This window comes from Peromyscus maniculatus, chromosome 2, assembly GCF_049852395.1.
Source record: "Peromyscus maniculatus bairdii isolate BWxNUB_F1_BW_parent chromosome 2, HU_Pman_BW_mat_3.1, whole genome shotgun sequence".
Lineage (NCBI taxonomy): Eukaryota > Metazoa > Chordata > Mammalia > Rodentia > Cricetidae > Peromyscus > Peromyscus maniculatus.
Window position 1 is genome coordinate 156,360,572 of NC_134853.1, and position 21,249 is coordinate 156,381,820.

Genomic DNA, 21,249 nt, shown 5'->3' on the forward strand with positions numbered 1-21,249 from the left:
CTTGGAATCACTTTCTCTCAGCTTCCATTTTCTCATCTGTCAGAGGTATCCAAGGAAACCAGAATAATTTTAAGATAGGGAGCACACACCCCTAGATATGTTCTCTGCTTGCTCCATTCCCCCTCCAGCCCCCACACCCTCTGGGCACCCCTGTCCCACACCCTGCATGGCCAGGCTCTGAAGGCCCGTGGCCCTGTGCTCAGTTGCAGCGGAAACGGCATATTGGGAACGACATCGTCGCTGTGGTCTTCCAGGACGAGAACACGCCCTTTGTGCCGGACATGATTGCATCCAACTTTCTGCATGCCTACGTGGTGGTGCAGGCAGAGGGGGGCGGCCCCGATGGCCCCCTCTACAAGGTAGGTGAAACTGGGGCCTCCCGGGGCTTGTGGGCTGTGAGGAAGGAGGGCCCCTCCTTAGGGGGACCACTTACCTCCCATTCAGGTCCGGTCTTAATCTCACCTCCTCAGCCTTCACATCCTCATGAGGTCTCCCCAGCAGCCCCACCCTGCAGACTCAGGGCAGTGGCTGGAGGAGCCGAAATTCTGGTTTAAAAGGTCCCTGCCCAGAGCAGCCCCAGAGCCTCCTGAACCCCATGAGACAGGAACTAATTTAGGGGTTTCTAGATGCTGTGAGCAGGGTGGGCCCTGGACCCCACAGAAACAGCTTCTTCTCTTTCCAGGTCTCCGTCACTGCGAGAGACGATGTACCCTTCTTTGGGCCCCCCCTCCCGGACCCTGCTGTGTTCAGGAAGGTAGGAGGCAGCCCGGCTCCCCATCACCAGAGCAGGACTAAGTGGGAGGGGCCAGCGGGGGCCGCAGCCTTGCCTGAGAAGGACCTGAAGCCCCGCTCTGTACGGGGATCTAGGTCCCCTCACCCTTCAGCTGTGTTCCCCCTCTTTATCTTGATAAATGCTGTGACTTACTCTACAAGGCCACAGAGTAAGCCGCGGGGCTGTTGGACATTTTTCCTAGATGACCGTGGTCTTTCAGTTCTTTCTCTGAAGACTGTCCTCTAAAATGTGTTTTTTGGGGATGTGTGTGTGTGCACACATGTCCTTGTCAACCCCTCAGTAGCTACATGTCAAACCTTGGCTTGGTCCCTCCCTCCCCCTGCATGTTCTGCTGGGCCCTCCCAAGTTGGGGGTCCCTTGCAGGTGCCTAGCTAGAGAGCTGAGCCCAAGGAGAAGCCCTCTGGGAGTGAAGGTGGTCACTTCAGACCACAGTATGGCACAGCTCGGGAGCTCTAGCCGGATTCACCCAGCTCAGCCCCTGCCTGTAGTGTTCATCTGACCCCCCCTTTCGTCTCCTCCACTCTGGGGGCTCCCAGGGGCCTGAGTTCCAGGAATTTCTGCTGACGAAGTTGATCAACGCTGAGTACGCTTGCTATAAAGCAGAGAAGTTCGCCAAACTGGAGGTAACGTGGACTGGAGGGATGGACACCCTCCCTGGAGGGGAAAGGCATGTCCAGACCTTGGCTTTGGGGGGCTGGTGGGGGAGGACAGAGCTACAGGTCAAGTGAGAGGCCGCAGAGGGTAGTGTCCATCATGGGGTGGAGGGGGCGGATGCCATGCAGGAGGAGAGAGGATTGGGGATGCCAGTGCAGGTAACTAAGGGCCTCCCCATGCCTCCCATAGCGTAGGTGAGGCCGGGATTGGAATTGCCAGGCCAGGGGTTGATCTCTGGGGTCTCTCATGGCCGACCCACAGGAGCGGACGCGAGCTGCCCTTCTGGAGACACTCTATGAGGAACTCCACATCCACAGCCAGTCCATGATGGGCCTGGGCGGCGACGATGATAAGCTGGAGAATGGCAGTGGCGGGGGCGGCTTCTTCGAGTCTTTCAAGGTGAACGCCCTGGGCTCTGCGCTGGCCGGCTGGGGCTTAGGCGGGTGGGCTGATGGAGGAACAGTGGGACATGAGAGCTAGAGGCAGCTCGGGTGTGGGGGGGCCTGGGGAGGGTCTGAGGTGTGGCTTATGGTGGGGTTAGGGCTGGTCTCCAAGTGTGAGTCCTGGGGATGTAGCTAGAGGTGGGGTCTGGCTGAGGGCTCCTATCTCTGCTTAGAAGTGTGGCTGGGATTGAGGACGGAGCTTGGTGGACCTGCACTTTCAGGTGCTTGGAGATTTGGAGATGTGCTCTGTGCTTCGAGTAGAATATAAAGTGGGGCTCTCATTTTGGGGTGGAGTTAATGGCTGGAGGGGCTGGGGGGGGGGGTCTGTCTACCTGGGAGCACCACCAAAGGTTGGAGTCCTCTAGATGGCAGCCAGGAGCCACTGTGGCCATGGGCTGTGGCTGTCAGGTCTGAGGGCAGAAAAGAGAGGAGGAGGTCTGTCGTGTCTATAAGAAACAGGCTCAGGGGGCAGAGGCACCTTGCCATGTGACCTCCTCTGGTACTTTGTGGTTTAGCCAAGAGCACCAGGTCCCTGTGTTTATATCTGTTTTGCCGCTTACCAGTGTGGGCATCTCCCCAACCTCAGTTTATCCTCTGAGTAGGGAAATGGGGGCCATGACAGCTCACCACACAATGTTTTTTAATTATTTGCTAAGCAGTTAGGTTAGCATAATGTGGAGGTCAACTCCTGCCCCATCTACCAGAGCAAGGACAAACTAGAGCTGGGCAGTGGAGGGGACTTGTGCCTCCCTTTGGATGGGGCCTGGACCCACCCAGCTGCAGGGCACTAAGCAGCGTTTGCTTTTCCTAGGCCACCAGTGGGAGGTGGCCTCACTTACTCAGGCTCAGCTACAGTGGGAACTGTGGGTTCATATAGGAGGATTAGTCCAGTGGCCCACAAAGGACACCAGCAAATCAGCCTAGAGAGCCCTGGCCAAACCACCAGAGTCAGGGACCCATGGACCGAACATAGGTCTAGTGTTTTCTTTGAGCAGAATCTAGGGGTTTCTCATCTGACTGGTGCCAAGCAGTGGCCCTGGATTCGGTTAAAGGATGCCTCCAAGGCAACAGAGTCTACGGGGAAGGGCATAGGATTTATCCCTATGGGCCCCAGGCTCCCCTCTGCCTAGGTCTTCTCCTAGGTAACGTGGGCATTAGACAGTCCCACCTGGTAGGGAGGCTTGTATGGCAGAGTCTGTATACACCATCTGGCTCCCGAGGAAGCATTTGATCCAGCATGGTCTGGAAATGGACAGAAAGAGGGCGAAAGGACCCTAAGAGGGCCCCGCAGGGCTCCTGATGAGCCTAGTCAGCAGGTACCTGCTCAGTATTGCCTGCTGTACATCCACGAGACCGTGTGCTGGTGAGACATCCAAAGCCCTCTGTATACCTGCCTCTTGTGTGGCACCGAGGGAAACTGATATATCACAAAGAGGTGGGGCGTCCTAGGGTTGCCCAGAGGGTGCCGTTGGTGGGGAGGGACCAGATGCCTGTATCCCCGAGGTTTCCCAAAAGTAAGAGGCCCCCAGGAAGCCAATACCTCCTTTACGCCCACCTCTACCCCCGCAGAGGGTCATCCGGAGCCGGAGCCAGTCCATGGATGCCATGGGACTGAGCAACAAGAAACCCAACACCGTGTCTACTAGCCACAGTGGGAGCTTCACCCCCAACAACCCTGACCTGGCCAAGGCAGCTGGAATAGTGAGTGTCCCCCAACTTCCTCTGCCCCCCACCCCCCGCCCCTGGGCCCTTGGTTCTCCCTGCCTCCCGAGGCCTGGCCTTGCCTCTTCCCACTGCCCTGTTGTTCGTGTGCCCATGCTGGGCACTGGACTTGGTGTAGACACTGCTCTCCACAGTCAAGTGCCCCAATCAGGATACTGGGATACTGTTCCCCATCCCCTTGGCCTTCTCCTCCTGGCCCTTTGTTTATTTGGATGTGACTTTCTGCGGCCTCTGTGTCCCAGTCCTAACAGAACGCCTGCTGTCATTTGTGTGCTGGGAACCGGGCTGCTGTGTGGGCACTTACTGCCAAGCCTTGGGGTTCTGGAAGCACCTCTGTTATGTCAGGCATCACTGTGTGTCAGGACCTGGGCTGCTGTGTGGAAAATGCACTTTGTGAGCACCTACTGTGGTCCCAGCCCTGAGTTCTTGTGAGCACCTACTGTGTGCACCACCCTGGGCTGCTGTGTGAGCACCTACTGTGTGTCTGAAATGGGCTGCTGTGTGGGCATCTACTTTGTAAGCACCTGCTGTGTGCCCCACCCCTGGGCTGTTGCGTGAGCATCTACTGTGTATCAGGACTTGGGCTGCTGTGTGAACCAATGATGTGTGCTAAGCCCTGATTATCAGGGGACATCTGCTGTCTGTCAGGACGTGTGTTGCTGTGTGGACATTCCTTGTGTGGCATCCCGTGTCTGCGGCAGCCAGGGCCTCGATGCCTGTGACTGCCTTTTGTGTGTCTGGAACTGGGCTTCTGTGTGGGCTTCTCTTGAGTGAACCCTTTCACTGTGATTACTAATTGTCTGCCAGGCTCTACGGACATCTGCTCCCCACACTCAGTGAATTCTATAAACCTAAATTATGACTTAGTTGCTTGCGCCATCTAGTGGCTATCTCAGACACTGCCCCCATTGCTCTGCCCCTCCACCCCCACATGCCCTCTCATACCCACTAACTCACCCACACTCCCGTCTACCCCGCCACCCACCTATGCATCTGTCCATTCATCTACCCATGGTACAGTCCATCTACCCATCTGTCTACCTACCTGTCCATCTGTACATCCCATCTACCCACTTACATATCCATCCATCCATCCATCCATCCATCCATCCATCCATCCATCCATCCACACATCCGTCCACTTATCCATCAGTCCGTCCCTCTGTCCACCTACCCAGCCTCCCATCCTCCTCTTGCCGTCTGCTGCATGCCGAGCCCTGTGCTTCGTGCTGTGAGGCTGTGTCATGTGGCAGGAGTCTCCCCCCCCCCCCATCTCTCGTGTGGTCTGGTCTGGCCAGGGGAGCAAGGTGAGGTCTCTGCTCTCCAGTGGTCACCAAGTCCATTGTCATCTAGGAGCTGGCCCAGCTTCTCCCCAACCCAGGTTCTCAGCCCGTGGAGTGGCCTGGCCCCCTGGGGGTGGCTGTGGAGGGCCCCGGGTTAGGGCCAGGCCAGCAGCACCCACCGTGTAGTAACCAGACCCATTTCTGTTTTTGTTTTTGCACAACTCTTCCTCTCTTCACGTTGCTTCCTCCTCTTACTCCTCCTGTTTCCTCCTCCTCCTCTCCCTTCACCGTCTGTCATTCCTCCCCTCACCCTGTCCGCTTGCACCCACCTGCCCTCTCTTCCTGTCTCTCCTCTGCCCCACTGTGCCCCACTGCCCTCCCGACCCGTGGGTTCTCTCTGCCCACGTGGTGTGCTCCTGCGGTACCCACCTGCCACTGCCTCTTTGTCTCTCCCTCCTCCCCTCGTGTCCGCCCCGCCTCTCTGTACCTCTCTGCCCCACGCCAGTCATTGCTTATTCCCGGGAAAAGCGCGAGTAGATTCGGACGCCGGGGCAGCGCCTTAGGCATAGGAGCTGTGGAAGAGGTTGTCATCCCGTCCGGGGGCCGCGGCTCCGGAACCGCCTGCACCTGCACGCGCTGCTCTCTGCTGGCTCTCAGGACGGAGGCCATATTGGGGACGTTGCCCCCCCCTTCCCAGGACAGGCCCAAGGGCGTGCAGGGCAGAGTGCCACAGCTCTGGTGATGCTGGGACCTGGTCAGAGTCCCCAGGCCCTCGCTAGGAGACTCTGGCCCCGGCCTGGCCCCTAGAACCCTGACTGGGTCCTTGCCGGGATCTGGCACTCAAAGACCTAGCTGCACGTCTCCCAATATTGCCGGTTCTGCATGAAGCGCCACATCTCTCTCCTCTCCCTGTGTCCCCTCCACACCATGAGCTGCCTGCAGGTCCTGTCCCTCCCTTCACGCCTCCTCAGGGCCCACTTCCTACCTCCCCATGCTTCTGATGCCGGGCATCCCGCCATAGTGTGTGTAATGGGGATGTCCCTATTTGGGGGACAGAGCCTGAAGTCTGAGGGTGCAGATGCCCTGGTAGGGGCTGGGGTTGCCACTGCTTTCTCACTACTACTTTTAGGCTGCAGCTCCCATGAGGCCCAGGGGCAAAAGGCGGGGCCGTCTGAGGATTTGTCCTTCCTTCTGACCCTAGTGGCTGCCCCTGCCCTTCTCAGACTAAGGTCCAGCACAGCCGTGCTGTGTGTTCTCCGGAGCAGCACTGGCCCTCTCTGGGTCTGCCCGTCTATCAGGCCGCCCTCCGGAAAGCACATTTTCTCTCCTTTCTTGCTCACCACCTGTTGGCTTCAGGGCGCGGTGGCAGGGCCCCAGGGGGAGGTGGGGGCCGCTGGGGTTCCGAGGCAGGTGGGCACTGAGTCCGAGTCTCTCCCCACAGTCCCTGATTGTCCCTGGGAAGAGCCCCACGAGGAAGAAGTCCGGTCCGTTCGGCTCCCGCCGTAGCAGTGCCATTGGCATCGAGAACATCCAGGAGGTTCAGGAGAAGAGGTGGGTGAGTGGGAGCCTGACTGGCGGGGGCATCCAGCACACCTCCCGCCCTGACCAGCGGGGGCCGCCAGCCTGCTGCACACCCCCCCCCCCCCGCCCCTGCCCTCTGCCGCACACCCTCCAGTGAGAGCTATCACCTAGGAGGAAATGCCCCACCTGACGCTCAGTAGTTCCACTGGTTCCCTGGGGCCAGCACCTCTCAGATCAAGAAACAGCTTGCCAGTTCATTCAGCCAGCAAGGGCGGAGCAGAGAGGGGCTGGCGGCATCTGTGAACGCCTGTGGGCAAGGCTGAGCCCGGAAAGCCGACACCTATCTCGCTGTGTAGCCTTGGGCATGCCGACTTCTCCGAGACTCATCAAGGCAAAGGGCAAGCGAGATAGGAAAACAGGCCGCAACCCGGGGCTGTGGTGCAGGTTCCCTATCGGGAACAGGATGCAGTAGCCACCAGTAGTCTCACACCACCTGAACTCAGACTATAAATCCTGGCCTCAAGCCCTGGGTAACCACATCCCCGCTGGGCGTCCTTTAGGAGACCATCACATCCAGAGGGAGGGCCAGCTAGCCAAACAGTCCACCTACGGCTACACCATGCCCATGACCACTCCTCACGGCCTGGGCCCCATTCTACCCCACTGCCAGGCTCGGTGCTGAGTCCCCCCTGCTGCCCCCGTGTGCCCCGCAGGGAGAGCCCTCCAGCTGGCCAGAAGACCCCAGACAGCGGGCACGTCTCTCAGGAGCCCAAGTCGGAGAACTCTTCCACTCAGAGCTCCCCGGAGATGCCCACGACCAAGAACAGGTAGGGCTCCGGGTACACTGGGCTTAGGGAGAAAGTGTCCCATTCTGTTTCCTGACGTCGCATGGAGTGCCTTGTGTACCCTCTGTACTCTGGAACACAGCTGTGTGTACCCAGGGCCACAGAGCTGCAGGCCTGGAGAATCTAACCAACAAACCACATCTGCACAGAGAGCAGGGGGAGAGAGCAGGGGTGCAAGGAGGAATGAGGTGTCCTTAGTAGGTCTTTAGACAGAGCTGAGAGAGGAATCTGCCCTGGTGGACCTGGCAGAGAGAGGGTTCTGGGAAGGACCCCGAAAGTGCAGAGGCCCTGAGGCATGCCTGCAGTTGGAGCAGACTGGGGGACGGGGCCATGGGGTGGTGGTGGGAACGAGGTCAGAGGGGTGGGTGGAGACCTGCTCATAGATTTGGAGGCTCTGTGAGAGCTTTGAGTTTTACCTTAAATGGGATAAAACCCTACGAAGAGAGCCATGTTTTTAAACATGCTGTTGAGAGAGGCTGGCAAGTGGGCGGGAGAGGCTGGGAGACCTGAGGAGGTTGCTGCTCTGTCGGGCTGGTCCCTGCTGAAGTAGGGTGTGGGGTGGAGGTCAAGGGGACTCACCATGGGCTGGAGAGTCAGACTGCTGTGTGACGGGGACAGAATTGGGTTGTGGGATTTTTGGGATAGGCGAGACTTTGGGCAGAAGACACCTTGAGCTGAGTGACCTGAGGCTGAGTGCCACCCTCCTTGGGCTTCCATGTCTGTGAGATGGGTCCCATAATAACAGACTATCTCAGGGGACCAATGAATGTTTACTAGACTAAGCCATTTAGTGTCACGGTTGTTGAGCACCAAGCCAAAGCCATCAGACTTTCCCTGGGGCAGCGAGGAGCCACAAGAGGGCGTTGAGCATGGCGGGGGGTGGGGGGCATCCAGATCCATGCGACAGGAACAGCTTCGCTGGGAGTCCATGGAGGCGAAGAGGCCGGAAGAGCTGTAGCGGTAGCCATAGGCTGCTGGGCTGGCTCCAGGCTGGGCTTCGGGGAGGGCGGGGAGCCAGGGGAGGGGGGTGCGGCGCCCGAGGCTGCCAGCTGACGGCACTGTGTGGCAGAGTGGAGACTGCCCAGAGAGCCGAGGTCCTGCAAGGCTTTTCCAGATCCTCATCCAGTGCCAGCAGCTTCGCCAGCGTGGTGGAGGAGACAGAAGGTGTAGACGGAGACGACACAGGCCTGGTGAGATGCCCGAGGGCTTAGGGGCCCCACAGGGGTGGGATGGGGCCCCTCAGGCCTCTGGAGGTGCTTTGGGCAGAGGGATAAGCCTGGCTGTGGCTGAGGTGTTGAGGGGGATAGCCCAGCTCATAGGAGATACGGACAAATCTCAGCCTTCCACGGCTCCCCGGTGCTGTCCACAGAGACCCCCGAGGACCCAGGCGCTCCTCACGCCCTGTCTCATCTCTTCCTGAGACACCCTGAGCTCCTCTGCAGTCCCTTAGTGTCACGAGCTGACCCCACCCTCAGGCCTCTGTACCCAACGCTGTCTTTTTCCTGCCCTTCTCCTTCCCCCTTGGCCAGGCCGGCTCACTCTCTCCCCGTGGCCTGGGCCTCCCCTTCAGGACCCTTGGCTGGTTTTCATCTAACATACTCCCAGTGGGTACCTGCTACCGGCCTGGCCTGTACCCTGGCAGACACGGGTCCTGCCCGCTGGCCTTCTAGAGTGGAGTTACAGGGTTCTTCACAGCCTGTTGGCCTCTGAGACTCCAAGGCCTCTGAGGTCAGGGACCGGGTCTCTTCTACCCCCGAGACCCGGACCAGGAGAACAGAAGCAGATGTGTGTGGAGTGAATGAGGGATGGGGGTGGGTGGGGGCTGCGGGCGGGGCTGACCTCCCCCCCCTTCCCAGGAGAGCGTGTCGTCCTCAGGAACTCCCCATAAGCGGGACTCCTTCCTCTACAGCACATGGTTGGACGACAGCGTGAGCACTGCGAGCGGGGGCAGCTCCCCAGGTACGAGGAGAGCTGCCCTGGGCGGGGGTGGGGGGGAGCGGGCCGGGCGCAGACGGCAGGGGAGCGTGGGGATGGGGCCGTGGTCCAGGATAGGTGGACAGGTCTCACAGGACACTAAAGCGTGGCCGGGAGGTGAGTTAAGAGTGAGGTTACCTAAGGGAGGAACTTGGCAGGGTTGGGGGACCCCAATGCCAACCCCCCATCCATGCCTGCATCTCCTCGGTGCCTCCTCTTGGCCAGTGAGGTGGCTCCCTCCTGCCCCCTTTCCCAGGCCTCACGCGGTCACCCCACCCAGACGCCGGCAAGTCGGGGGACCCTGCGTGTCCCGAGATCAAGATCCAGCTGGAAGCATCTGAGCAGCACACACCCCAGATGGTATGAGGGACCCCTCCTGGAAGAGGGTAGAGCTGGTTGGGGACAGGGATCCAGGGGGGACCCCGATGGCTGGATGCTCCTCTAGGCCAGGAGGACTTGGGCTCATCCAGTGACTTCTGGTTCCCTGTGTCTTCTGCCCCCACCTCTGGCTGCATCTGTCCCCACAGGGCTGCTAGCTGCCACCTCATCAGAAGGCAGGACTGAGCAGGTCAGTCAGTACTTACCTGATCCTATGGGGTGGAGGAGGGGAATGTCCTTGGTAGCTGGGGACCTGGGCTGGTCTTGGTGCCTCTTGGCCTCAGTTTCCCTATATATGTAGTGGGGCTCAGAGTGCCCCCTCACCTCTGCCTATGAGTTGTTGGGGAGCTTGATGGAGCCAAAAGGAACTGGGCGATCATGGACCGTGGGGAAGGCTGGGGATGCCCATGGGATGGAAGGAGCCCATGCCTGGCCCTCCCAAGCTGTCCTCCTCTTCCTCTGAGTTTATCTCCCTTCCCCTGCAGATGAGGCCTCAGAAGCACAAGGAGAAGATGCTGCGCCACATCCAGGCAGCTGGCCCTCTGCCCCACAGCCACCCCAGCCCCTGGTACCCCTGCCTCCAACCCCCCTGGCCCACCCATCTGGGCTGTCTCCGCAGGGCGGAGCCATCCAGAGCTGGGAGTGGATGCTGCTGGCATCACCCTCCCCACCCCGAGGTGGGGCTCTGGGTGTGGGCAGGGACTGTGGCCCTGGCTTGCCCCCACCTGGGCCTCTGTCCCCTGGGTTCCCCTCTGGAGTCACGGGGAACAGAGTAGGAGGAGAAGGAGCAGTGTGTACACACACTCCTCTGTAGAAGCAGCAGGTGCAAGGTGTGCAGAGTGAGCACTGAACAGGGAGTCCTGTGGGGCTTCTGCTGTGGGACCTCGGGCAAGGCACTCTCCTTCCCTGGGCATCTCTGCTGCACGTGGACAAGATTATTTCAGAGGTCACTGAAGACTGAGTCCATGCACCTGCCCCAGAAGGGGGCCATTGTCCTCCTGGGGACCTCCTCTCACACTGACTGCTTTCTGAGGCCCCAGGTGGGCTAAGGGGCTGGGGCTGTTGTACCTGTCACCCTACCTGAGCCCCCAGCTTTACCACAGACCTGCCAACATCCTTTCACTGCCTCCACACGATGGCCGACTATCCCCTGTTGGGAAGAGGGTCCTCCCTGGCTCCTCATCCGGCACCCAGCTTAACCCTGCCTGGGCATTCTGGGCTGAGGGGTCTCAGCTGGTCTGGAGTCCAGGCCATCCCCCTGCCCACCACAGCTGTGGAGGGGGCTGCCAGGCATAGCTGCTGTGAGCCATGTCCTTGTGTGTACCTGTTCACTCTTAGGAGCCATGCCCAAGTCGAGACTTCCGGCCCCAACACCCACTCTGGAAGCCCTGTGGCTGTATGTATGTCAGTAAGGGTTGTACAAAATAAATTCTATTTATCGCTATTGTACTGAGAGTTGAGCCTGGCTTTGTGTGAACACTGACTAGACACACTCCAGATAAATGCCCAGAGGACCCAAGGTGGAGGGAAGGAGCTGGTCCCCTCCCGTGCTGCTGAGTCTGGGGCCACCTCCAAGGCCAGGAGGCCGCAGGGTCTGTGAACACCAGCTGAGGCCTCCTCTCCATGGCCCCCCTCTTCCCCCGCCTTGTGCCCTTCCCCACGGAGGAAAAGTGTGGCTCTGGAGTCAGCCCTGGCACTGCCTCTCCTTAGCTTGGTGGTAAGGAAGTCAGTCTCCTCTTAAAGGAGGAGGGCTAGCCTGTGACCTCCTAGGGGCTAGATCTGTGAGTATCTAGTGAGCTGGTGTACACAGTTACCAGACAGTGGCCAGCACACAGTAGGTGCTCAACTAACAATTATCTCCTTTCCTTGCTCATGTCCCCCAAATCCCAAGGGTTTCCTTTGTGTGGCCACCAGGGGGCACCAAAGGATCGCCAGCAGGGACAGAGGAGAGGTCAAAGTCGCCTCAGGCGCTCACAGCGTAGTGCCACGGCTAAAGGATGGAATGTGCTGGAGTGAGCAGAAGGGCAGAGGAGGAAGAGGTCTCTGGGAAGAGGGACCTCCGTGTGGAGAGGGTAGAGAGCACCTCACATGGGGAGGGGTCCAAAGTCAGGACCGTCCTAGAGGGGATGAGATAGGCTAGGGTGCAGGCCAGAGACCTCATGGTCCTGAATGCCAAGCCCAGGGCCATCATGCAGATAGCGGAGAGACACCCAGAGCTGTGGTGGCTGCTGATGGAGTTTGAGTGGGCCTGGCTGGCTGGAGGAGCCATGGAGGATGGGTTTCTTCAGGGACAGAGCCACAGGGGATTCATGGGTAGGACACGGGACTTGAAGGTGGTAGCTATCTAATTGAGCTCAGAGGGAGCAGGCATGCTTAGCTTCTCTAGAAGCTTGGTACCCATATCTCACTCCCACCTTCCCAGGAGGATGCTGAGGTATCCTGAGACACTATGAGGCTCTCTGAGATGTACCATGCCTTTCTTGACAGGGCCCTTCCATGACCCTCAGCTGCCTCAGGCCACCCAGGGACCATGACTCATACCCAGATTCCAGCCTTGACCATCAGGGTTTGGCTCCAAGCTGCCCTGGCTCGGTGGTTCCCCCTTCTAGGTCACCCCATCTCCCACCAGCTCAGCTCTACAGTGCATTCTGGCCCAGCCTAAGGTCTACAGCCATGACATCCAGCATAGAGCTTCCTGGGCATGGACTCTGAGTTCACTCTCCTGGTAATCTTGGCTCTCTGGCCCTCCGCTCCCTCTTCTGTGGTCCCTGGTATGAGACTCAGTGAATGAGGCCTCACCACGGTGGTCTCGGCACAGCTGGAGTCATGGGGCTCAGACAGTTGTGTGTGGGGGCTGGAGGCAGAGTTGATGGAGCCTCCGAACAAAGGTAACTGTGGACATCCTTATTGCTAAGCCTTCAGACGGTGCAAACCACTCTGTGTCCAGAGGCTGGCTCCACACAGGAGTGTAGCTGAGAGCCTTTGGGAATGCTTCTAAGCTCAGCACCACAGGCTTTTGAGCTGAGCATCCCTTCATGCGGCTTCGCTCAACTGTGTATCCACTTCTCTGACCTACCCCAGAGCTGAGCTGGAGCAGCAGGGCCCTGGAATAAAAACAGGTGAACAGCCAGGAGAGCAAGCCCTGGCCAGCCCCTCCTGCCCCTGCCTGTTTGTACCAGCCTGGCCGCAGGAAGAAGGCTCCAGGCCTCAGCGCATGGCCCGAGCCATTACTCTCAAGCTCCAAGGTGGGGCTCAGGGAGGCTGGGGATGCATCTGGGATCAAAGTGGACAGTACTGTTTCTCTTGTCCCCACGCCAGTTCTGTGCCTGCCCTGGGTTCTGAGGTGGGGAGGGCAAGCCAGGACACCAACCCGAGGCTGGAATTAGGGTTAGGGCGGGGGGCACCAGCTCCGGAGAGCAGCAGGCTCTGTTAGAAATAACCCTGGTGCTGGAAACAGCGGCACTTCCCCAGGAGACAGGGGGGTACCTCACACCCCTGGCATCCCCAGCTCCCTGAGGACAAGTGTCACCTTGACACAGGACAAACCGACTTATGGTCAGGGACACTGTCATACTTCTAAGGAGCCATGCATGAGGCCTGATGCAGAATCCATGCCCAAAATGAGGGTCTTCACATACCACCCCACCCCCCACAGCAACTCCAGGACAATGTTGGCGAAGAGGTGGCTGAGGGCCAAGGCTGGTTCCGTACCAGGGGACCAGGACCAGGCTGTTCCCTGCTTCTCAAGCTGCAGGGGGTACTCAGCCAGGGACCCTGGAATAAAGAGGTTCCCCCCCCTTTCTCCTTCCCTGAGCCTGCCCTATTGAGGCGACAGCCTGGGATGAGGCCTCCTGAAATAACCAGATCTGGTTAGTGAGGCTAATTTTAAAAGCCACTCTGGCTGCCCCATGGGCCCTTCTGGGAAGCTGTGAATGTTCCTATGTGTGCCCCTGGGAGGGGCTCCTACTGAACACCCCACGATGCTTCCTAAGGCCTGTGAGCCCAGGCCTAATGCCTGAGCTTCAGAGGCCCAGGCTCCGCTCTGCCACGGTGCAGACCCACCCCCACGGCCGCTCAGCAGCTTTGGCTTTCAGTCCTGGTCTCTGGACCGTCCCCACCCCTGTCTTCTGCTTCTGGGTCTCATGCGCCTCTGTCACGGTGTCCCCTCTGTCTCTGACCCTCTAGTCTAGCCTCTGCAGCTGGGACTCCACCCCTCTCCAGGCCTATCTCCCAGGAGACCAGATACAGCATGCCGAACAGTCCCTAGCCTGCTCTGTGCAGGCTGGTGGAGGTGGGTGTCCACCTGGAATCGAGGGCAAGAGTCCTTGAGCTGACAAGAGCTAGGTCCGGCATGCAGGGGCCAAGTCCAGGCACGACCTGGACCATCTGGCCAGGCCAGGTGCCAGCTGGGGGAATGAGCTTCAGGGCAAGGGTTGGCAGGCAGCAAACAGAAACATGCGGTACCCAGTTAAATTTGAATGTCAGGTAAACACAGACTCATTTTTAGCTTAAGTATACCTCATACAATATTTGGGACATACTTATAGCAAAAAAGAAAAAAAAAATGATTCCTGTTTACCTGACATTCACAGTGAACTAGGCGCCCTGTGTTTTGTCTGGCAGTCTCGTCCTGGTGGCCCTAGGAGTGAGGGGCGGCCTCTCAGGGACAGCCAGTTCTACAGACTGGTTTGAGGGTAGAGGCACAGGTCCTGCCTGGCGGGGGGCGGGACTCCATTTTCAAATGGGGAGAGTATTTGGGAGGCATGGTGAAGGGCACACGCCATCCAAGCACAGTCACGAGGCAGCAGAAGAGAGGGTCCTATGTATGCTGCTGGGCCCCCAGAGCAGGCACACAGTGGGACCTCTCTAAGTGTTGAGTGAATAAGACTACTCACAACCCATCCCTGTAGGGTGTGGGGCACATGGCCAGAAGGGGGCTCTAGCACCCCGCTCCTAAGTTTCTGGGAGCCAATGCCTGGTGCACTGGCTCCAGCCCCAGGCTCTCCAAAGGCAGCTGCAGTCTGGAAAGAGGAAAGGGTTGAGGGCTCCTCTTTCCCTAGCCCACTCCATCCTAGGCCAGTATTGGGGCTCAGCTCCCGTCAATGGTGCAGGAGACTGGCCTGAAGCAGGGAACCCTGCCTTCTGAAGTGGAGGGCCAGACCTGAGGTACTGTTCTATGCTCTCTAGGGGACATCTGAGCCATGGGACACTTAAGACCCAGTGCGTTGGAAATCCTTGACCCTGGGGGATGAGGTTTCAACCATGATTCCATAGTCCATTCATCTCAGGGGTCTCCCTGGAGGGAGCAACTGGGGGAAGGTCTGTGTCCCTCTTATCCCTCTCAAGACAGAGCCCATTAAATAGCTTAGCCACCCACCTAGTCACTCATTTATCCATTCACCCATCTATTCATCTACAAACATCCACCCACCCATCTATCCATCAGCTGTCCATTCCTCTACCCACACATCTACCCATATATCCACCCACCCACTCACTCATCTACTATCTATCAACATACTCACCTATCTACCTACACATCCATCCCTCCACCCACTTATCCATTCGCCCACCACCTATCAATCCATCCATCCATCCATCCATCCATCCATCCATCCATCCATCCATCCATGTGTCTATCCACCTACACATCTATCTATTTACACATCCAGCCTTCCACCTACCTATACATTCACCCATCTACTTATCCATCACCCACCCATCCATCCATCCATCCATCCATCCACCTGTCTGTTCACCGATACACCTATCTATCTGCATATCTAGCCCTCTACCCACCTACCCACCATTCATCCACCTAACCACTCACCCACTCATCTACACCTATCCATCTTAACCATTTATCTACCCACCCACCCATCTATCTACCCACACACCCATCCATTCACCTATCTACCTACCTGCCTATCTATTCATTTATATATCTATCCATCTACACACCTATCCATCCACCCATCCACCTACCCACTCATCCACTCATCCACCCATCCATCTACCCACACATTCACCCATCCATTTACTCATCTTCCCATCCCTCCGTCCCTCCACCCAGTCATTGACCCATGCACCCATCTCCTGCTTATCAGCTCATCTTTTCAACAGCTCATCTATCCACCCTATCCGTCCCTTCCACCACACTTCTGCCCTTGCTGGCTTGCTCACCATTTCTATTCACTCAGATGACTCACCCCCTGAGTGCCCTGTCCAGGACTTCTGCTGAAGGGTCTCGGAGCAATTTGTCCAACTCCGTGAGGGACACCCGTGCTGTGCCATGCCTCATTCTGCTCCTGGCTCCAAGCCTGACTGTGGACAAGTCACTGGAGGCTCAGAACCTCAGTGTTCCCTTCCCTAGAATGGGGCCCGCACTAGCAGCTCTCTCCTAAGGTCTGTGAGGATGATGAGGCTTGCAGGTGTCCAGTGGGCATCTGGTGGGCATTTAAGAAGGGAATTGCTACCACTGTTCGTTTTGATGATCAGGTCTAGGTCCCTGAGAGGTGGGCATGGGGAAGCCAACTGGTTTTATGGCCGTCACTGACTCTGAGATACGCGCTTCCTTGGGGGCTGCAGTTGCCCCTCCCCATCATCCAAATGCTGCGGTAAATCCTTCAGAGAAAGTGGGAGTCGGAGGGGGTATAGGGTATCACCCTTTTCCCCTGCAGGGGGTGGGGGGTGGCTGGAGCCTGTCTCCTCCTACACCGAAGGCCTCTGTTTCCCCAGAGTATAGGAAGGGGGCTGGGCTGGCACCCCTGTGGCCTGGCCGGGACCTCTGTGTCATCCTGTTAGTAACACTTTAGCTCTGAGCCTATAATCATATCTGTCCAGGGAAGAACCAGCCCAGCATTTCTTTAAATTGGGCTCTAATTGCGGCTTCTAGTGGAGTCAGATGGAACCCATCCCCCAGCTGGTGTGAATCAGTGAGGTTGTCCTGGCCTGCTCCCCCGCACCGGGCCCAGGACCCCCCAGGAGCCATGGTGGGGCTGTGGCCGATGTCCCTGGAGGGTCCACTCTGTGCCATGCTCTGTCCAGGGGACGATGTCATCTGTCCTTTACTCTGTGACACAGGGGCTACGGGAACTTTCGCTTGGATGTGGCCGAGTCTGGATTTGAAACCAGCCTTGTCTGATCCCAAAGCTTTGTTCTTGGCTTGAGGCTTAAAAGTGCTCCACCCGAGCCCGTCCAAGCCTCCTTCCTGGGGTCCCCCAGGGCATCCCGGGTCACCTGCATTCCCATCCAGCCTTCCTCATTCACAGTTGTCTCAGCCATCTGCCCCTTCCCCTGGTCACAAAGACCCATCTGCCTTCTGCTTGCTAGTAGGCCTCCCTGCCCCCCTCCCCCCAGTTCAGGGTTGTGTTCACCACTCTGTTCTCCAGCCCATCCCCCACAGACGTGGGAGCCAGGCCTGGAGAGTGGGGTGGGGCTCGGAGCCAGAAGCAGTTCCCTCTTCGGTGGGCAGGAGAGGGGCCTGCGGTTCTGTGTTTGTTCTGGAGACCCAGCCGCTTCCCCAAGGAGACAGCCAGTGGTTCCCAGGCCACAGCCCCTCAGGCGGAGCCAGACCACGGCTGGCCAGGCCCTGACGGGCTCCGCCAGGGCCTGGCGCTGGGTGGTCTGGGCAGCAGCCAGGGAGGCCTCAGTCCTGGCCTCAGGGAAGGAGCCATGACCAGAGCCAAGCTGAAGGGGACCTGGAGGGGTCCTGAGGTCTGGGGGTGGGCTGGACATGGGGCAGAGGCAGGCATCAGGCAAGTGGTGCTTGGGGATGCTCCGAGAAGACTTCAAGCCCCAGACCCTGAGTCCAGGAAGACACCAGGAACATCATCACAATGGGATGGTTTCCACCCAGCTCCTGAGTTGGCCCAGGCAGAAGCCCACCATAGAACTGATGGCCTGTGACCACCTGACTCCAGTCCCACCTCTTCAAGACCTGGGCTTTTCCATCCGTACCACAGTTAGGGAACAGCTCAGAAAAGGCTCTTCCAGTTGGGCAGTGGCCCAGGCTGGAGGGATCTGTCGGAGTTCATTCTCAGGGGCTTCTCCTTGCCCTACTTGAGTCTGGTAACAAGTGCACCCCATTTCTTCATCTACGTCTCTCCTCACCCTCCCAGAGATGGGTGGCCCCGGGGTAGAAGGAACACCCTGGCCATCGGCTCTCTGTAACCTTGGGCAAATCACTTCCTCTGTGTGCCTAGAATTCCGCATATCCCTGTGACCCTGTCTGTGGGCAACTGGGGCTCTCCCTGTGCCCCAGGCTCCCCTGACTGCTCACTCTGCCTCTCCACCCCAAAGTCCAGTGTGTGCCACCATCCACCTGGGATCCAAACCCAACTCTACTTATTCTCCCCAATTCTGGTCCTCTGTAAATGACACCTTCATCCATCCACTCAGGCCCTGGGCCAAAAACTTAGAAGGGGGAGCCCCCGATTCTGCTGTTTCCTCTCCTCTCTGCCAGACAGTGCTCTGGCTTCAGCTCCCCAACATGTCTGTGATCCAGCCACCAGCCACCACTCCAAGCCACCACCACCTTCAGCCCTGAGGACAAAGGCCCACGGGCTACGTAGCAGCCTCCACTGCTATCCAGGCTCCTCTGACAGCAGCTGAGGCGGCCTTTACAACGCTAAGGTGCAGGCCATGGCCCTCCACTCTTTGGGCCCCACGGTGGCTGCCCCTCTGCTACCAGAACACCCAGGCTGCCACGTAACCATAGTCTCGGGCTTGCTCTCACCCAGCTCCCCCCACTGCCCTTCCTCTGGCGTCCTCTCTTTACCCCTCGGACACATCAGTTCCTTCCTGCCTGGCTTTGTCTCTGCTTCCAGCGACCTGTCCTTCAGCTGTCTACAGATGCCACCATCTCCCGAACTGGCTCCCTGTTCGTGTCACTTTCTCAGACAGGTCTTCCCTGATTACCAGCTACATGGCAGCACTCAGAATTTGTTTCTGATCTGTAAAGTGGCGCCAGCCCTGGGGTTCCGCCTGCCCTCTGACCCTGAGACCGCTACCTGGAACCCTTGGTGGAAGAGACGCAACTCCTGAAAGTCTTTTGACCTCCACACATGCACTGTGACACACACACCTATACTCATGTTCACAGACATGTATCACGAACATGTGTAATAATAATAAATCAGATAAAAAAATTGTTTTAAGAAGCCTGTGTTCTGAGCTGGTAGGTTTGGATCCCTGGCTCCACTCCTCGCTGATGCTAAGCTTTCCTGGAGCTTACCACCTCTCTTGCTGATCCTGTTGATTCACCTGTAAAATGGGATAATAGCCCTAGCCCTCCAAAGGTGGGTGGTAAAAAATAAATGAGCCCATGCATGTCAAGGAGCACTTAGGGACGGTGCCTGAGAGCCAGGGAACGTCATGGAAATTGCTGGAGTCGGGACTGCTTGTGAGAGCATTTTTGTGCCTACTGTGTGGATAGCCTACTGTGTGAGGAGCCTGTGTCTGTGTTCCCACAGGCAGAACCGAGGTGGTCCAGCCAGCATCCCTAGTCTGTTCTGTCCCTTCTCTGTTGTCCGCTTTCATGGCCACTCCACCTGGGGTCACTAGTGCCATGAAGGAGGCAGACGAAGCCACGTCGGGACTGGGAACCCGAATCCTCCCCAAGTGTGTAATCACTGACCCCCCCCCCCCGCCCCCCGCATCCCGGGAACACCCCAGTGGGAGGTCTTTAGTTCAGCCCAGGGGGTAATCACAAACTTAGCTGTCTGAGCCTCTCCTCCAATTCCCCCCAGGGAACCCACAGTCCTGTGGCTTGTGGGGCTGGAGCCCTTGTCCTTGGATAGATTAACACCTTAGAAGTACAGGAGGGGGTGGAGACTTCCATCTACCGCTGATTGGGCCTGGAGCGGGCTATCATGCCCTTTGAACCCCAGCTTTCCCATCTGTAAGCGAGGGAGATACTGTCAGCCAGACAGGATGATGGTGGGACAGATGTGCCAAGCTTGTCTTTCCTCTAGGTGGCAACTCACCACTTCCATGTCTGGGGCACTAAGTACGCTGTGTGTCACACAGTAGGTCTCTTGCTGCCTCCAGCTCTTGATTTCAGGGCATTTGGAGGGATGACACCACTCAGGGACAGGCCTAAACTCCTCCGCAATAACCAGGAGCCAGATTGCTGAGGGCAGTGTCTGGGCCCTTTCCCACCTTTTCCCCACAGCCCCAGACTTCCCTGCCTGATCTGGTGTAGCGGTCTTAGTGTGGCTGCCCAGCCTCCAGCATCATAGAAATTTCCTCAAAACGGGCTGCTTGAGAGGATGTTACAGCAATGGTGCTCGTTTTCCAGGTCCTACACCTTCTGTGTCTCCTCAGGGTCTTTATCGGCAGCCTGCAGGCTTCTCAGATGGGCACCTGAAGCCCTGCTGCCCATGACGCCTCTCCTGCGCAGGTTAGGGGCAGCTGCCCAACCCAAACTACATTTCCCAGCATCCTTTGCACTTGAGTGGACACGTGACCAGTTCCTACCAATGTACTCCAAGTGGAAGCTAAGAATGCTCAGGTCCCAAAGCAGGGTGCTGGCTCTTCTACCGAGGTACTGGCCAGACAGAAAGGGCACTGGTGCTGCAGGTAGAGGTAGTGGCTTCTGGTGGGAAGGGCCTGGGTCTACACCTCTTAGCCAGGGTACTCATCCGTTGATATGGAAATAGGCTCACACTGTGTTATGAAGAGAACCTGCCTGCCCATCTTTGCCCTTCTTGCCTGAGAAACCTGAGGACAAAGGGACTTGTGAGCCACTGGATGCCAATTGTGATGGCTGTGGTTGCTGGGGACAGAGCTGGGCCCATGCCTAGACCCCTGGCTCAGATTGGGACGCATAATCCACAGGATCAACAGCCAGGGTGACGACAGTCAGCGGTCCTCTAATGTGTGTGAAGGACCCAGTCCTCTGGGGCGTGAGCACCCGGACAACTTAGACAACTTCTCACAGAGGAAGAACTGCATGTTCCCAGTGGGGTCTTCGGTGCCCACAGCATGCTAGGCAGGGGTATTGGGGGCTGCAGGGCCGTGCCCCGGTCCACAGCCCCCATGGTTCTGATTCAGCCATGCTTACCCCATTTCACACATCCCAAGGCTCAGCAGATGCGTCTGTGCCCTCCAAGATCCTGACTCCTATAACTGGTCTGGGGTTTCAGCCCTTCAAGAGGCAAGCTGGGAACTCAATGTGATCTTTCTCTGGTCCAGCCCTTAGCCAGTGAGGGGAGCTAGAGAATAAACATCCCATCTCCTCCACACCCTGGGCGCGACTCTGAAGTGTGCCTCTTGCACCTTGCTGCCAAGTCACACTTCTTCAGTTTCATAACTCATGCCCAATTCAGCCTGAGACACAAAGCCACAGTTCACATGCCCTGTCTCCAGTCCCTGTGGTGATGGCGTCTTAGGTGTTAACATGGGTGGACTGCAGGTAGTACTGGGAAATGTTTAAAAACGGACTGCTCCCATGCGAATATAAGGAAGCGCTTAAATGATAGTCCAGGGACTCAGCAAAGACTTCGAAGGCACTGGGCTAATACCTCAATTCACTGTGATACACAGTTTAAGATGAGGCAGGGGTCTCTGGCCTGGAGAGACTGCATACAATTTAATCTCTCATCCCAGCATCAGCTTGGCTGTGCTTTCCCTTT

The 21,249-nt window shown here is 57.9% G+C and overlaps 1 protein-coding gene across 20 annotated transcripts in view; it reads left to right on the forward strand.

Moving 5' to 3' along the window:
* Rap1gap (RAP1 GTPase activating protein) overlaps positions 1 to 11,062 on the forward strand; it is a 65,216-nt gene extending 54,154 nt beyond the window's left edge. For 3 of the 20 annotated variants that reach the window (XM_076565468.1, XM_076565466.1, XM_076565463.1), the window contains 12 exons: positions 204 to 359; positions 683 to 754; positions 1,330 to 1,416; positions 1,709 to 1,846; positions 3,460 to 3,591; positions 6,337 to 6,446; positions 7,130 to 7,243; positions 8,331 to 8,451; positions 9,118 to 9,220; positions 9,492 to 9,595; positions 9,763 to 9,803; positions 10,099 to 11,062. In XM_076565468.1, the coding sequence (XP_076421583.1) occupies positions 204 to 359; positions 683 to 754; positions 1,330 to 1,416; positions 1,709 to 1,846; positions 3,460 to 3,591; positions 6,337 to 6,446; positions 7,130 to 7,243; positions 8,331 to 8,451; positions 9,118 to 9,220; positions 9,492 to 9,595; positions 9,763 to 9,771 (1,146 nt within the window). In that variant the 3' untranslated portion in view covers positions 9,772 to 9,803; positions 10,099 to 11,062. Of the gene's footprint in view, positions 1 to 203; positions 360 to 682; positions 755 to 1,329; positions 1,417 to 1,708; positions 1,847 to 3,459; positions 3,592 to 5,400; positions 5,479 to 6,336; positions 6,447 to 7,129; positions 7,244 to 8,330; positions 8,452 to 9,117; positions 9,221 to 9,460; positions 9,596 to 9,680; positions 9,804 to 10,098 lie in introns of those variants that run through there. The other 17 variants (XM_076565457.1, XM_076565456.1, XM_076565455.1 and 14 more) reach the window with 12 other exon arrangements.
* Positions 11,063 to 21,249: the final 10,187 nt, after the last annotated feature.